Source organism: Salvelinus sp. IW2-2015, linkage group LG10, assembly GCF_002910315.2.
Source record: "Salvelinus sp. IW2-2015 linkage group LG10, ASM291031v2, whole genome shotgun sequence".
In the NCBI taxonomy this organism is placed as follows: domain Eukaryota; kingdom Metazoa; phylum Chordata; class Actinopteri; order Salmoniformes; family Salmonidae; genus Salvelinus; species Salvelinus sp. IW2-2015.
Window position 1 is genome coordinate 21,820,134 of NC_036850.1, and position 15,153 is coordinate 21,835,286.

The 15,153-nt window shown below is 41.8% G+C and overlaps 3 protein-coding genes across 4 annotated transcripts in view; all 3 read left to right on the plus strand.

Moving 5' to 3' along the window:
- Positions 1 to 31: 31 nt before the first annotated feature.
- On the plus strand, positions 32 to 3,231 carry LOC111969533 (nuclear envelope phosphatase-regulatory subunit 1). Of its 2 annotated transcripts, none has more exons than XM_023995714.2 (6): positions 32 to 237; positions 1,017 to 1,088; positions 1,317 to 1,390; positions 1,533 to 1,642; positions 2,571 to 2,625; positions 2,790 to 3,231. In XM_023995714.2, the coding sequence occupies exons 1-6, from the start codon at positions 201 to 203 to the stop codon at positions 2,829 to 2,831; spliced, it is 390 nt and encodes a 129-aa protein (XP_023851482.1). In that variant the 5' UTR covers positions 32 to 200; the 3' UTR covers positions 2,832 to 3,231. The 2 variants fall into 2 exon arrangements, with proteins under 2 accessions (XP_023851482.1, XP_023851483.1); XM_023995715.2 differs by having other exon boundaries at positions 75 to 225.
- A 321-nt stretch (positions 3,232 to 3,552) lies between these two features.
- On the plus strand, positions 3,553 to 10,712 carry LOC111969535 (HEAT repeat-containing protein 3). The gene is made up of 15 exons (XM_023995716.2): positions 3,553 to 3,827; positions 4,946 to 5,118; positions 5,460 to 5,547; positions 6,254 to 6,357; positions 6,558 to 6,667; positions 6,780 to 6,920; positions 7,117 to 7,418; positions 7,768 to 7,858; positions 8,084 to 8,238; positions 8,441 to 8,523; positions 8,785 to 8,921; positions 9,072 to 9,160; positions 9,316 to 9,459; positions 9,628 to 9,804; positions 9,908 to 10,712. The coding sequence occupies exons 1-15, from the start codon at positions 3,684 to 3,686 to the stop codon at positions 10,019 to 10,021; spliced, it is 2,052 nt and encodes a 683-aa protein (XP_023851484.1). The 5' UTR covers positions 3,553 to 3,683; the 3' UTR covers positions 10,022 to 10,712.
- A 1,843-nt stretch (positions 10,713 to 12,555) lies between these two features.
- tent4b (terminal nucleotidyltransferase 4B) overlaps positions 12,556 to 15,153 on the plus strand; it is a 30,296-nt gene continuing 27,698 nt past the window's right edge. Inside the window, exon 1 of the mRNA XM_023995717.2 lies at positions 12,556 to 13,367. Coding sequence (XP_023851485.1) covers positions 12,853 to 13,367 — 515 coding nt within the window. The 5' untranslated portion in view covers positions 12,556 to 12,852. The remainder of the gene's footprint in view (positions 13,368 to 15,153) is intronic.

Consider the following 15,153-nt stretch of genomic DNA (forward strand, 5'->3'; position numbering starts at 1 on the left):
TCAATGGTTATTTAGTCTCTGCGACCTACTTTCAGATCATATCTGAAGAGTAGGTGCTAGGGGTTGCGCCGTAGCAGTTGCTTGTTTAAGCCAATCACTGTACATTTTCCGAAATCGGCCAATCTAGGGTTAAGGTTTTCGCCTGTTCCCAATTGCCCAGGAGAACTAGCTAGCACGTCCATCAGCCGGAGAGAAGAGCAATGAATTCCTTGGAACAGGCCGAAGGTAGTCAACATGGCAAGCAAATTCATTTATTTTCACAAATCATGATGCATGTTATTATAAGTGAAGTTTCGCTTTGAAGTAAAACGCACGGTGACAAACGTGCCTTTACAATTCACTTGAGTCGTTTGTTAGCCAGCCGCGGTGACGTAACTAGCTAGGCTAACGTTTTCTCTTAAAGGACATTCATTGGTAAATTAGTCAAAATACCAAACTCAAGTTAATTACATTTTTGCTGATTTCCCTCCGCGGGGGTTCGACATTAACTTGTACAAAATAAATTCACACAAAGGCTTGTTAGCTACACTAATTAGCCGGCTAGCTAGCTATGCTGTAAATAGTTAGCATACCGGTAGTTGTTAGCCCCAGAAGACCACCGCTACACGCTCGCCAGAACAGGTAGCGCCAGAACTGTTAACCAATGCAAACGTATCCGCATACTTTACCCCATTTGATTGATTCTATTTATGTCCAGGTTATCACAGAAGGTCGTTAACTATAGGCTTGTTTTGCCAGTCCAAACTAAACATAATTCAGTCGTTTTGGACGGGCGTCCTAGTGAAGATGTAACGGTTAACTATGAAACTACAATTTACTCTTCCAATAGCAATTCAGTGGAATCGGAGCTTTCACTATGCAGGTGTGCTTAATTTACTTTTGAATTACTCCATCGGTTCCAAACCAATCAAGCACAACGCATATAAAAGATATTGTATGTTCCTTCTGTGTGGTTTTGATCAAGAACATTGGTAGAAATATAGATGAATGCCCTGACGCGCAGCTTGTTTTTGCAGATCTAAAAGCTTTTGAGAGAAGATTAACAGAATACGTCTCCTGTTTGCAACCTGCAACTGGGAGGTGGCGAAGTAAGTAGTTGTAGTTCCAACTCTGTCTAACCATAATGAATGACTATATTGAAACGGTCTAACTATAATCAATGACTACACTGCAACTGTCAAACCACAATCAGTAACATTTCAAGAGTAAATGGCCTCCCAGCCAGACTATTTTGTATTTTCTTGTAAAGGATTCAGGCCTACATTATTCTGGCACTTTTTATGGTGATTTAATTCAATATCTCACATTTGTTTCAGTGATTCTAATAGTGGTCTCTGTTTGTACGACAACTGGAGCCTGGAACTGGTTGATAGACCCTGACACACAGAAGGTCGGTATGTTTGTGATGGCAGCTTGATTGTGTATGTGATAAAGTAGGATACCTTTCACACAGATCAGTGTGTTTGTGATTTTAGTTTGGTTGTGTGTGTTTGCCTGTATAATCTCTCTGTACCTCTGGCTGTCTTTCTCAGGTGTCTTTCTTCTCATCGTTGTGGAACCATCCGTTCTTCACCATCAGCTGCATCACTTTGATCGCTCTGTTCTTTGCTGGAATACACAAACGAGTCGTTGCACCATCAATGTATCCTTCCTCTTGTTTAAAGTTCCAAACTTAATTTTTTCAGTAGGATTACGAAGAAGGAGAATTTTCAGTATAGTAACCCAGGTCTTTAGATGTTGTACACATGAAATTGTGTCATTCCAAACTTTATCCGCAACGTTATATTCCATTTTGTGCAACTCGAGACTTTTCTTCTACCAGCTGTTGCATGGGCTATGTCCGTGTACAATAGGGACTCGCTCGGCCTGCACAGCTGCGTGGGGGAAACAGTGCTACTTGACCAAAATGGATTAAAATGTTGCAGATAAAGTTAGAAATGACACAATTTCATGTGTATGTAACCGATGTGAAATGGCTAKCTAGGTAGCGGTGGTGCGCGCTAGCAGCCTTTAAGTCGGTGACGTCACTTGCTCTGAGACTTGAAGTAGTGGTTCACCTTGCTCTGCAAGGGCCGCGGCCTTTGTGGAGCGATGGGTAACGATGCTTCGTGGGTGTCAGTTGTTGATGTGTGCAGAGGGTCCCTGGTTCGAGCCTGGGTATGGGCGAGGGGACGGACGTAAAGTTATACTGTTACATGTACAACATCTAAAGACCTACATCACTGTACTGAAAATAATCCTTTAAGGAAGTAGTGATACTGTTGAATGGTAAATGACAGCTATGCATCTGGTGGCCTTAATAATCCTATACATAACTATACTGAGAGCGTGTTTGTTTCCAAAAGGGTCTTGTTTATTTTGTTTATTTTTTGCTTTTGTTCATATCTTTTGTGTGCCCTGATACTGCACAACAAGCAATGAGAAATTGAATCGCTGTTGTGGTTAGTTTCTCAAAAACAAGCCAAATCACAAGAGAAGTGTCTGGACCTTTCTAGAACATGCAATTTATATAAAAAATWGAGATTTACTTCAGAAATAGGACAATTCTCCTTTAACTCACTCTCTTCAAGTATTGCAGCTCGCTGTCGGACAGTTTTAGCRGAATACAACATGTCCTGCGATGATGTAAGTTGCATAAATCATCTTCGTTGAGATTACCTTAATTCCTAATCAATTCAATCCAGCTGTCATGTTTTTGGTCATCCATTACATAATTTAAAAGTATGATTTTGAATTATTGCCTGTACATCTATGCATTGTATTGACTTTGATGGTTATGTCTCTTACAGACGGGAAAACTAATTCTCAAACCACGGCCACACATCCAATAACCACAAACTTGGAGAGGTGGGGAAATAAAATGTTCTTAATGACTATGTTGATTGCCACTGAACGACAGACTGACACAAGGACCAGAATCCTGTTTGGAGGATCTGAAACAACGTAAGAAGGAAGAAGATTGGGGAAATACAGAGGGGTGATTATGTTGTGCTCCATTACGTATTAATGAAGGATTGTGAGGGGAGAGGACATCAAACGCCTCTTTAACAGCATCTCAGTCAGTGTTATGGTTTCCCTTAAAGCTGCTTCTGGGCTCACACACCCTTTGACATAACTCATTCGCCATGAGTTCAGATGTGTTTATTTCTAATGATGACATGCATTTGTTTTAGATAAATCTTTCTATTTTTAAACTAATTGTTATATACCTAATAAATACTTGTATGAAAATGTGTTTCCTGTGATTTACTGTAGTATATGGTTGCAACCTGTAGACTTAGTTATGCTTTTGCTTCAGATTGTGAATGCGTGTACAACTTGTTTGAAAGTATCTCCTCAGTGTGTAATTGTCTTTACATTTATTTTTATTGTATTCATACGTTTAAGCATTGTTTAACTATATTCACTGCAAATTAGTTTGTGGTTTTCCAGCCATGTTAGACCGATAATTCTTTCAAAGGGAGTAGAAGGATTAATCTATAAAGTGTAAAAACGAGGTCCTGGTCTCGTCTTTGCGACATAAATACGACACCCCTTCTGCTTTGCGAGAGTAGGCACCATTTTACGGCACCAGACGAATCTCCACCGATGTTCCACATGTCTTAAAATGATGCGAAACGTGAGAGTGTGACAGCCTACTACATGATAGATCAATATCGCTTCGCACTTAATCGAAATAAGCTATGGGCAAAAGTAAGACTAACAAATTTAGACGTCCACAGTTCAACGCAGAGGGACTGTCGGTAACTGCTGTAAAGGAAATGGAACAGGACCACGGTGAATTCTTTGATGGAGTCGACTCTCCAACTGGGGAGTTACTGGAGAAAGTAAGAGCCCCAAGTTTTGACAACAGTACTGTTATTTCGGTGTAATTGATCATATGTTGCACTCTATTTTATAAATTCTTGCAAGTCAGTGCTGTCAATGTTGTTCACCAATGTGTCCATAAGACAAATTAAATGTCTTCCTAAGGATCTTCCCGCATATGCAAAAAAAACACGTGTTATTACGTTTTTATATTCACGCTCAAATGTGCCCCCCCCCCCCACCCCAAAAAAAATAATTACAATTTCACAGAAGTATACTGAACAAAAATATAAACACATGTGAAGTGTTGGTCCCATGTTTCATGAGCTGATATTAAAGATCCCAGAAGTTTTGCATATGCACAAAAAGCATATTTTGTTGACAAATTGCTTAAACCTCTGTTAGAGAGCATTTCTCCTTTGCCAAAATAATCCTTCCACAGGTGTGGCATATCAAGAAGATGATTAAACAGCATGATCATTACCCAGGTGCACCTTGTGCTGGGGACAAAAGGCCTCTCTAAAATTTGCAGTTTTGKCACGGCACAATGCCACAGATATATCAAGTTTTGAGGGAGTGTGCAATTGGCATGCTGACTGCAGGAATGTCCACCAGAGCTGTTGCCAGAGAATTGAATGTTAATTTCTCTAACATAAGCCGCCTCCAACGTCGTTTTAGAGAATTTGGCAGAACATCAAACCGGCCTCATAACCGCAGGCGATGTGAAACCAGGCCAGGACCTCTACATCCGGCTTCTTCACCTGCGGSATCGTCTGAGACCAGCCACTCGGACAGCAGATGAAACTGAGGAGTATTTCTGTCTCTAGTAAAGTCCTTTTGTGGGAGAAAAACTCATTCTCCCAGGCCAACCCATGGCTGCTCCCCTGCCCAGTCATGTAAATTCCATAGATTAGGCCGGGCCTAATTAATTTATTTCAGTTGACTCATTTCCTTATATGAACTGTAACTCGGTAAAATTGTTGCATGTTGCGTTTTATATTTTTGTTCAGTACATTGTAAAATTTAGTTCAGTGCCACTAAACAGTGTTTCCCACAWATACAACTGGAATATAAAAGAACACAGATGGTATGAAAAGTGAATATCCAAATAACCCCTGTTTATACTGTATGTGTTTAGTTGCAGAGTCCCAGTGCAGACGTGCGTGAGTTTGCCTGTGCCAGCATATCACGCGTGGTGCAGCAGAGCCAGACCATCCCAGGCTTCCTCCAGCGGGATGCGGTGAGACGTCTCGGGCCCCTAATGCTGGACCGCAGCCTGGCCGTCAGGGAGACTGCCACAGGGGCACTCAGGTGAGCCCTCAGCCTCCCAAAGGAATGTTCACTACCCAGTACTAGCCACTTAACAGACCTCCTGAGCAATGTGAGAGGGATGGTGTGGAGTCTGGACTGAGGATCAAGCCTATCAGATATTGCTAGATTGTTCGGAGAGTGTGCTAAATGTTAGATTTGAATGTAGATGGTTGTTGAAGCCATTATGTGCTGTAAGACAGAAGTAGGTAAGTGAAGGATGCTTTGGCTTGCTAAACAGACACTGAGAGAGTCCTCTTGAAATACCACAACCTCAATTAACTGTTGGCACTGATGTGATAGTTATCGCTCAAAGACTGAGTGATGCGTTCTTCTCACATCAGGAACCTGAGTGCCTGTGGGGGTCATGAGGTGTGTGACGACATGGTGAAACAGGACGTCATGACTCCTCTGACTGCTCTGCTTCGAGAGGTGAGGCCTTCCCTCGTAAATCATTCCTTAAAGTTGATGTATTTATGGGTGTGGCCCAAGGTTATGTTTTTTCACATTTTGAACAACATATTTCATGGTGTGCATATCTGAAAAGTGAATGCAATTGAATACCTCCATTCCTTGATCACATCAATGCATAGCTATTTTATAGGGCTGTATGTATTCCAGACCTGGGTTCAAATACTACTTCAAACATCTGTTACTTTCACATACACACAAAGTAAGTATTAAGATAGATAGGCCTATAAAAGTGAATGCAATTGAATACCTCCATTCCTTGATCACATCAATGCATAGCTATTTTATAGGGCTGTATGTTTTCCAGACCTGGGTTCAAATACTACTTCAAACATCTGTTACTTTCACATACACACAAAGTAAGTATTAAGATAGATAGGCCTATATTTTATTTGAAAAGACAAGCAGTTAAATATTTTAATGTATTTGGAAATACACTTGGAAACAGTATTTGAAATAAGAATTTGAAAATTCTCTCAAATGCAGTTTGGTAGCCTATTTGGTTTTTACAAATGACCATTCAAATATAGGTACTTGTTCTGGGCTGTGTATTTGAAAATACACACAGAAAAAAGTATATTAAATACTAGATACTCAAATACACATGTATTTGAACCCAGGTCCGATGTTTTCAAAGTGTCTAAACCCCAGTACTATTTCTCCACAGTGCTGTGCTGGGTTTGAGACCAATGCTGCCCTCTCGTTAAAAGGGCATAAAAACACAGTCGAAGATGTCGCAAATGAAGCAGTTAACTTGCTGTGGAATCTCTGGTAACAAAAAAGTACTAAATGTAGTAGTAACAGTAGTAGTAACACAAATGTCAGCTGGTCGGTCCACCTAGTGATCTGGACATGCATCCAGTAGCCTACCCATAGAGATCCAAAATTGTATTAAATTCTGTTAGCTTGCCAATGTTTCTATGGTTCTTTCACACCATACTCTCCTGTTGAATTATCACCCTGTCTGTCAGTGAGAGCAGTAGCCAGGCACTCTCTGTGTTCAACAAAGCAGGCATTCTGGATGTTATCCTACAGTGTCTGGCGCGGCACACTCACAACATCAAGCTGGCTTTGTCTGCAGGTTAGTCTCATCAAACCAATTTTCACACAACTTTAATGAGCATTTTCACCATTTAAATATTTGACTTGATTATGTATTTTGTAGTAAGTCCCTGCTCCCCCTTTGTCTTTAGCCCACTGTTTGCACACAGTGACTGAGGACAACGCAGAGTTGCTGTGTAGTATGAACAATGCTGTATTAGGGACTCTAGAGAGTGTGCTGCTATCCTCACAGGCGGACATGGCTCACACACTGCTCAGGACACTGGCTGCAGGTATGGCTACAACATCTTTGTTGTCACATTATTTACAGATTTCTTTTACCTCACAATGTCAACCGGTCATTCACTCTGCATTCATTCTCTGACTAAAGTCAGAGTCAGGGGTTGGAAGCTGTTTGTTAATAGCCTAACTAAATAACTAGTCTGATTCCAGTGCTCATTGTGTGCTTTGTGCTCCGTCCATTGACAGGGTCAGTGTGGAACCTGAAGAGCAGCCTGCCCACGGCCCGCCAGGCCCAGACCCTCAACGCCCTGATGGCCACCCTGTCCCAGTGCTTGGAGCTGGATGCTGGCACGCTGATACCCCAGCTCCGCCAGGCTGAGGTGGCCCGCAGTGCCACTGCCTCAGAGGCAGGGAACGTGGATGACCACCAGGCAGCTGTAGGGAATATGGCTGTAGAGGAGATGGATGATGATGAGGAGGAGGGGGTTGGACTGAGGAGGAATGGAAAGGCAACCAAGATGGATAAAGACTTCTCTGACCTCCTGCCTGTAAGTCCTGTCCTTTTTCACTCAGAAACAAACCCATCAAACCCTTTTGAGTTATGGTTATAGAGATCCAAAGTGATAGGGTTGAGTAAAGAGTATTGCATTTTCAGTTTTTAATATTTGGAGTACGTACCTGACTCCTCACTGTTRAATGCTGTGAAACAGCTGAATATTGATRWAGYAGCACAGAGTATTGCAGTTGGTATTCAGAGCTGTAGTGGCCCTCCYCWSRGRGAKAYWSYKYTKTKYWCMRSASRSRRRAAGAGRGGGACACAYAGCAGGGTTTMCTCAGGGACGTARGAGGTGGCTGTGTCCYTGCTGCAGTGTCAATAGTCTGCTTTTCTTTCTCCAGAGGGGCAAGGAGGAGCTGAGGGAGGCGACGGCCTTGCTGACAGCCCAGCAGACGTCCTTGGAGATCATCGTCAACATGTGCTGCTCTGATGGTGAGTGCTGTGGGCAGCAGTGTTTGGGCAGCAGAGYAGTACTGACCTGGGGAGSTTTGTTTYCATTACTGTTTGACACAGCTGTCTGGAGCATGTTCATAGATAAGAGGACAGTATTTTTATTTGTGTCTGATGCTCAAATGCATATTTAGGATTTAAAATTAGCTTTTGTTGCTCTTGGGGTGTACGTCGGTTGTTGTGACTCATTGTGTGTTTTTTTTGTAGACCCGTCAGACGATGAGTGGGAGGAGGCGTCGAGCAGCGACGAGAGTGAGATGTGTCCTGGCGGCCTCTCTGAAGGGAACACCAGCCTCCTGTCCCCACTGTGTCTGTCTGCTGAGGTCCACGGGGCCCTGATCAACCACAACATCCCAGAGAAGGTGTGGGGGATTTCTTTCCTCACCTAGCATAATTGTTTCACGTCACTGCTCATGTTTGTCTTTTTTTATGTTCCCTCTGTTTTCACATGCAAAATATTAAATAAGTAATGTCATGGTACTAGGCTAATGTGTGTTCCTACTGTCTCTGTTATAGCCACTACACTGTATGAAGGTGATAACCATCCATGTCTATATGTTCAAGGTTCTCAAGAAGACCCAGTTCCCCAGCAGCGAAGCCATGGACGTATGTCGTCACAATCCCACCTGGAAAATCTTGATGAAAAAGTAATTATCTGTCTAGCATGGTGTCATTTTCTTTGACCTAAAAAGAATGAGACACTAGATATTCTGTGATATACTAGATCACGAGATAATTTGAGTGGTTTGTCATGATCCTAGTAACACTGAACCAATATGCGTCAATGTACGGCCCCAGTTGATAGAGGTATTCCATTTTTCTGGCTTATAATGGCATTACTGGTGTACACTTTGTTTACCACATCGCTACCTGCCTTTAGGAGTTGACTAAAATAAATTTCCCCCCAGGATGCATCGGGTGCAGTACAGGGCCCTGACATGCCTTCACAACATGCTGTCTACTATGGACGCTGAGTCCCTAGGGGGAGCAGCCGCTCTTCAGGCTGTTGCACAACACCTGTCCACGCTGGTCTTCAGTCCTCCTGGTTAGATCTACATGTCGTACCATCTCTTCATTATTTGTATTAAATCTTTATTTTACTAGGTAGGTTGATTCACTTTCACAGCAATGACCTTAACAAAAGGAGAGTAATTGTCTCGTTCATAATTTATTTTTGGTTAATTTGCTTACTCAGAGATCCCTAAGGAGGAGGAATTCCTTGAGGCAGTTACCAGTGCCATACGATCCCTCTTACAGATCATAGCCTATATGAAAATCCCACAGGTAAGACAGCTGACTGAAGCAGAGGAGAGTTTCCCTCTGAAGTACATTTTACCTAGCCTTACTGTCATCTGTCTGTTAGTTTATATAGTACCACAGCACTATCCCGACAAGTCTCTTGGATGACTCATTGTTTATGTTTGTGTGTGTGTTGCCAGTGTATGACCCCCCAGCAGATGATGAGCCTGAGCGAGGCAGCGACCCGCTGTGACGTGGTCAGTGTGAGAGTGAACGCTCTGGCCATCCTAGGCATCACAGGAAGCACACTGGCTAAAGAGAAGGGGACAGCTGAAACTCTACGGGTACCTTATTATTTTCATCCCTAGTTTTTTTGTATGAAATGTGTTTTAGATAGCTAATGATTACTTCAGAATTAACTATTTTTGTTCTTTAAAAAAAATGTTTATGGTTTATTAACCCATCTTGGCTATGTGACCATGATGTAATAACACTGTAATATCTTTTTATAGATGATTGGCAATGCCTTACTCCAAGTTGCAACAAAGGATGCCAACCTTGTGGTTTGTGGAGAGGCCCTGGATGCTCTGTTTGATGTTTTTGCGGATGGAGATGAGGCAGAGAGAGCAGCTGAAAACATCAACTTACTGTCTGCTCTGAAGGCACTTCAACCCGTCTTCAAGGCTAAGGTAATAGAGCTGCAGCCCATCACTAGGAACAGTTTGTATGCATTCTTTATGCAAATCACTGTTGTCATCTGTTTAATTGCTGTTTCCGGTCCTCTATGTGCAGATTCGTAAAGAAGGGAAGGGAAAGTACAGCCCTGAGCAGCTGTGTGTGCTGGACAACGTCAAAGTCAACCTAAGAAGGTTTATTGGCTACTTGGAGACTGTGGTGAAAAAATGATAGCAGCCTGACACTACTACACCATCTGGCTGAGATGAAATGACTCAGAATATACAGTACAATAGACCCTCATTAAAGGGACTGTTCAATCCAAAAATCATTGTTTTGGAGTGAACTATCCCTTGAACATCAAAATAACAGATTTTCATGGTGGTTATCTTTTTGTTTTAACGTTCTGACTGAAATGCGTAACTATTGTCCTTGGTAAGTGAGTGTTTACATAATTATGTGTACAAAAAAGATGTGCGCTATTTTAAATGAATGAATGTTGCGGTACATAGTGACAAATTATTTTACTTTATGTATAAAAGTACCTTTCAATGTGCGCTATTTTAAAGAAATTGACAGAACATATTATGGTTTATTTTACACATTTATCAACCAACTCTCACGTCACACACTATCATACTGTAGCCCTCCATGTTAGGAATGACCAGTTGTAGTATTCATGTGCTTCTCACACAAGAATTGATCTGACCCCATGTCATGACTCTGGTGTCATGGAAAATGAGATGGACAGGCCCAGTGTCAACTGATCATGTGAGATGTCATGAATAAAGCAGAACTTGCCATCCATTTACAAGGGGATTTAGTTAACATGATTTGGGTTGCTGAAAGTAAATTGATTACCTTGTTCTGATATTTAGCGAGAATATAAAATAAAATGTATTTTATGTACACCCAAAATGTACACCCAAAGTCATTTTATATACAAGAAAATCAGCCGGATAAAAATAAGTATGTAAAAGTACCATTACACTAAACATGATGACAAACTAACCATGGAGAACACTGAACATGATGACAGATTAACCATGGAGAACACTAAACATGATGAACAGATTAACCATGGAGAACACTAAACATGATGACAGATTAACCATGGAGAAACACTAAACATGAGACAGATTGACCATGGAGAACACTAAACATGATGACAAACTAACCATGGAGAACACTGAACATGATGACAGATTAACATGGAGAACACTAAACATGATGACAGATTAACCATGGAGAACACTAAACATGATGACAGATTAACCATGGACAACACTAAACATGAGGCAGATTAACCATGGAGAACACTAAACATGATGACAGATTGACCATGGAGAACACTAAACATGATGACAGATTAACCATGGAGAACACTAAACATGATGACAGATTAACCATAGAGAACACTAAACATGATGACAGATTAACCATGGAGAACACTAAACATGATGACAGATTAACCATGGAGAACACTAACATGATGACAGATTAACCATAGACAACACTAAACATGATGACAGATTGACCATGGAGAACACTAAACATGACAGATTATCCATGGAGAACACTAAACATGATGACAGATTATCCATGGAGAACACTAAACATGATGACATATCCATGGAGAACACTAAACATGATAACAGATTAACCATGGAGAACACTAAACATAACATATAACCATGGAGAACACTAAACATGATGACAGATTAACCATGGAGAACACTACACATGATGACAGACTAACCATGGAGAACACTACACATGATGACAGACTAACCATGGAGAACACTAAACATGATGACAGATTAACCATGGAGAAACACTAAACATGATGACAGATTAACCATGGAGAACACTAAACATGATGACATATTAGCCATCGGAGAACACTAAACATGACAGACCAATCAAGGAAGTGAATTAGACAGAAGATAAAAGCTAAAACAACAGAGACTATGGGTAAGCCTGTGTGAAGAGGTCTGTCTTTAGTGTGGACTTGAATATGTGTATGCATTGTGAGTTTCTGACATGGAGTGGGAGGGAGTCTTTACCAAGGCAGTTTCAGTGCAATGCATAGCCCGGAAGCCCGACCTGGTTCGGTTCCAAAAGACCATGAGAGGTCATGTTCTGTTGGATTTGTGATGCTACCTCCCACTCAAGCACTTTGGCGAGGAAGGGGAGGTTTGAGACGGGCCTGTAGTTTGTGAGGATCTCAGGGTCCAGGCCCTGTTTCTTCAGTATGGGAGTTATAGCCGTTCGAGTAGGAACAATGCCAGATGTGAGAGATGTATTTACAATATTGACCACCAGAAGGCAGAGAACAGAGAGGCATGCCTTAACTAAGGCAGTGGTCAAGGGAGCAAGTTGTGGTTTTGGATTTAGAAAATAGTTCAGCAATGGTGGTTTCATTGACAAGGGAGAAGGCACTGCTGTTGGTATATTGCCTCCACTTTGATATGCTGCTTTCATACTTTGAAATAATGGAATTTAAATTTATCAGCCTGATGGATAGAATGTCCTGTCATGACATGAAGTTCGGTCTATTTTTGCTTTTTTTTTATTACAAACCTCCCACATATTTATTTCAGTGTGTGTACCCCATGTTCTGTGAAAATAATTCATCAATCGCCCATTGTTACGCAACAAGTAACATGTTCTGCTCTTGCGTAAGAACTACACTTTCTCCGCCCTTTTCGAATCACCATTTCACTCTGTACGCATCTGCGGCTGCGCAGTGTCCGCCATTGAGGACCCACGATCAGAAGGAAAGGGTCAGAATCGCTTCGATAGGCAAAGGCGCACGTTTCCTTTATTCTTGAATCGAAACTTTGCCAACATCCATACGTCTCCTACTGTATAATAATATATATTCGTTTTAATTCATGGATGGCAGATTTAGATATTTTATAGCAATTTGAAGTAACCTACCTAGCTAACGTTAGTCCGCTGTGAAGCTTACGAGTGAGGTTAGCTAGCTAGCTACCGTGCTAGCTTTAGCTACACGAACTGAGCCTTGCTCTGGGGCAGTGTGTCTGCAGTGTCGTTTGATGGATCCAAGAATCGCTTGGTTTCAGCCAGAACAACGTGGGCCAGCCAACAGCCTGTGGATGCAGATTTGGGAAACAACTCAAGGACTGGGGAATCTGTACTTCAATAACAACTGTAACACGGGTGGTTTGTCAAGCACGTCAAGCCTCAGTCCGAAAAAGAACATCAACGGGACATTGGGTAACGTGATCTCGTGCAAGAACGGAGCTGTCACTAACAGCGAACCCCGGAACCAGGGAATGTCCAACTCAACGAAAGACAGAGATGTAGTCGAACAACGAGACTTTATTCCGTTGGAAGCAAATAACAACCACAACAACCGTTCATCGTTGGGGAGGGGCAGCGCAGGGGGACAAGTGTGTACTCGGGTCTCTGGGGTCTCAGGACACCCCAACAAAAGGAAAAGAGACAACAAGGCTAGCACTTATGGATTCAACAGTAGCCTCGAGACCGGAGGCTGTGGTTACACGGGAACACCATGGAAAGTCAAGAACTACTCTGAAGGAATCTTGGGGTAAGAAACAAAATTACCCAAATAAAAACCAGCTACAAGTAACGTTAGTTAGCTAATATAACGTTACGAGTTAATTATAAACCACGCGTTATCTAGCTAACGTGATCTATCTATGCCACACTAACGTTAGTTGGTTAGACAACTAGCCAGCCAGCTAACTTGGCTGAAGTGAGCGCACATATTCCTATGGTTAGACAATATAGCCATATTTAGGCGTGCCGATTTGACCGTCACGCGTCATTATCCGTAATTTTAGGGGTCGTTCCTAACCAGCTAAGGTCAGTCGAAGGCAATGGGACAGTCAACTAACTAGCTAGTTAGCTACCTCCAGTAGTTTGTTTTATGACCTTGGTAACTAGCTACCTCGTGGTTGCCAACATCTGCATGTGTTCGCTACGCTTACGAGTAAAGCAAAAATTCAAATCCTACTGACATTTAGCTAAAAGCACGAGTACTGTTCGGTAAGGTAGTCAAGTCAATGCAGAACTCTTTTCTTGATAGTTGACATGTTACTGACTGTCATGCTAAGCCTGCCTAACTAATCCTGGTATTTCTCGCCTGTTTCACTGTTGCCAATTTGTAGCAATTAAAACCGAAAAAACAATTATCTGGTTGATATAATAGTCAGAAGCATCTATTCTAGTTCCAAATGTAGTAAAAGGTGTAAATAGTATACTTTTGGTCATAGTCAGTATTTTCCCAAATTTAGATTTGTGAGATTTAAGAAATCCACCCATTTCTTTAGACAGCAGATCTACTCTGACTTCTTTACATGGGACAACAATAAGACATCGTCGCCAATGTTATGTTGAAGGAACAAGACTTGTTCTTTATTAAACAGCGTGGGTTTTTTCCAACTCGCACATCCTCACTTATGTGAGCAAACTTTGGCATCACAAACACAATTTATTCCTTTAGCTAAAGTCATAATAGGGTGGCTGTTTGGGGAATAGGAACAAACAATGATAAATATCAGAGTACATATAGCAAACATAACAGACCCACATCTAACCACAACCCCAAGTCGCAATCTATTTCTTAATGACTGTGGAAAAGCGAGGTGAAATCAGTGTGTTCTGCCCCACTTTAAAGAGGAGCGGCTGGGCAGATGCAACTTATAATGTTTTCCCACCTTTATTTAACCTGCAACTTATAACGTTTTCCCACCTTTATTTAACCAGGTAGGCCAGTTGAGAACAAGTTCTCATTTACAACTGCGACCCGGCCATGATAAAGCATAGCAGTGCGACAAAAACAACAGACTTTCACATAAACAAACGTACAGTCAATAACACAAAAKAAAATAAAAATAGAAAAATCTATGTACAGCGTGTACAAATGTAGGGAGTTAGGCAATAAATAGGCCATAGAGGTGCAAATAATTACAATTTAACATTAATACTGGAGTGCTATATGTGCAGATGATGTGCAAGTACAGATACTGGGGTGCAAAAGAGCAAGAGGGTAAGTAATAATATGGGGATGAGGTAGTCGGTGTGCTATTTACAGATTGGCTATGTACAGGTACAGTGATCGGTAAGCTGCTCTGACAGCTGATGCTTAATGTTAGAGAGGGACATGTAAGACTCCAGCTTCAGAGATTTTTGCAATTCGTTCCAGTCATTGGCAGCAGAGAACTGGAAGGAAAGGCGGCCAAAGGAAGTGTTGGCTTTGGGGTGCAATATACCTGCTGGAGTGCTGCTAYGGGTGGGTGTTGCTATGGTGACCAGTGAGCTAAGGCGGGGCTTTACCTAGCAAAGACTTATAGATGACCTGGAGCCAGTGG

Coding starts and splice junctions, on each gene's coding strand:
- LOC111969535 (XM_023995716.2), top strand. CDS start 3,684: ATGGGCAAAAGTAAGACTAACAAATTTAGACGTCCACAGTTCAACGCA. Junction 7,859..8,083: donor CAACATGTGCTGCTCTGATG/GTGAGTGCTGTG, acceptor TTTTTTTTGTAG/ACCCGTCAGACGATGAGTGG. Junction 8,239..8,440: donor ACCACAACATCCCAGAGAAG/GTGTGGGGGATT, acceptor TATATGTTCAAG/GTTCTCAAGAAGACCCAGTT.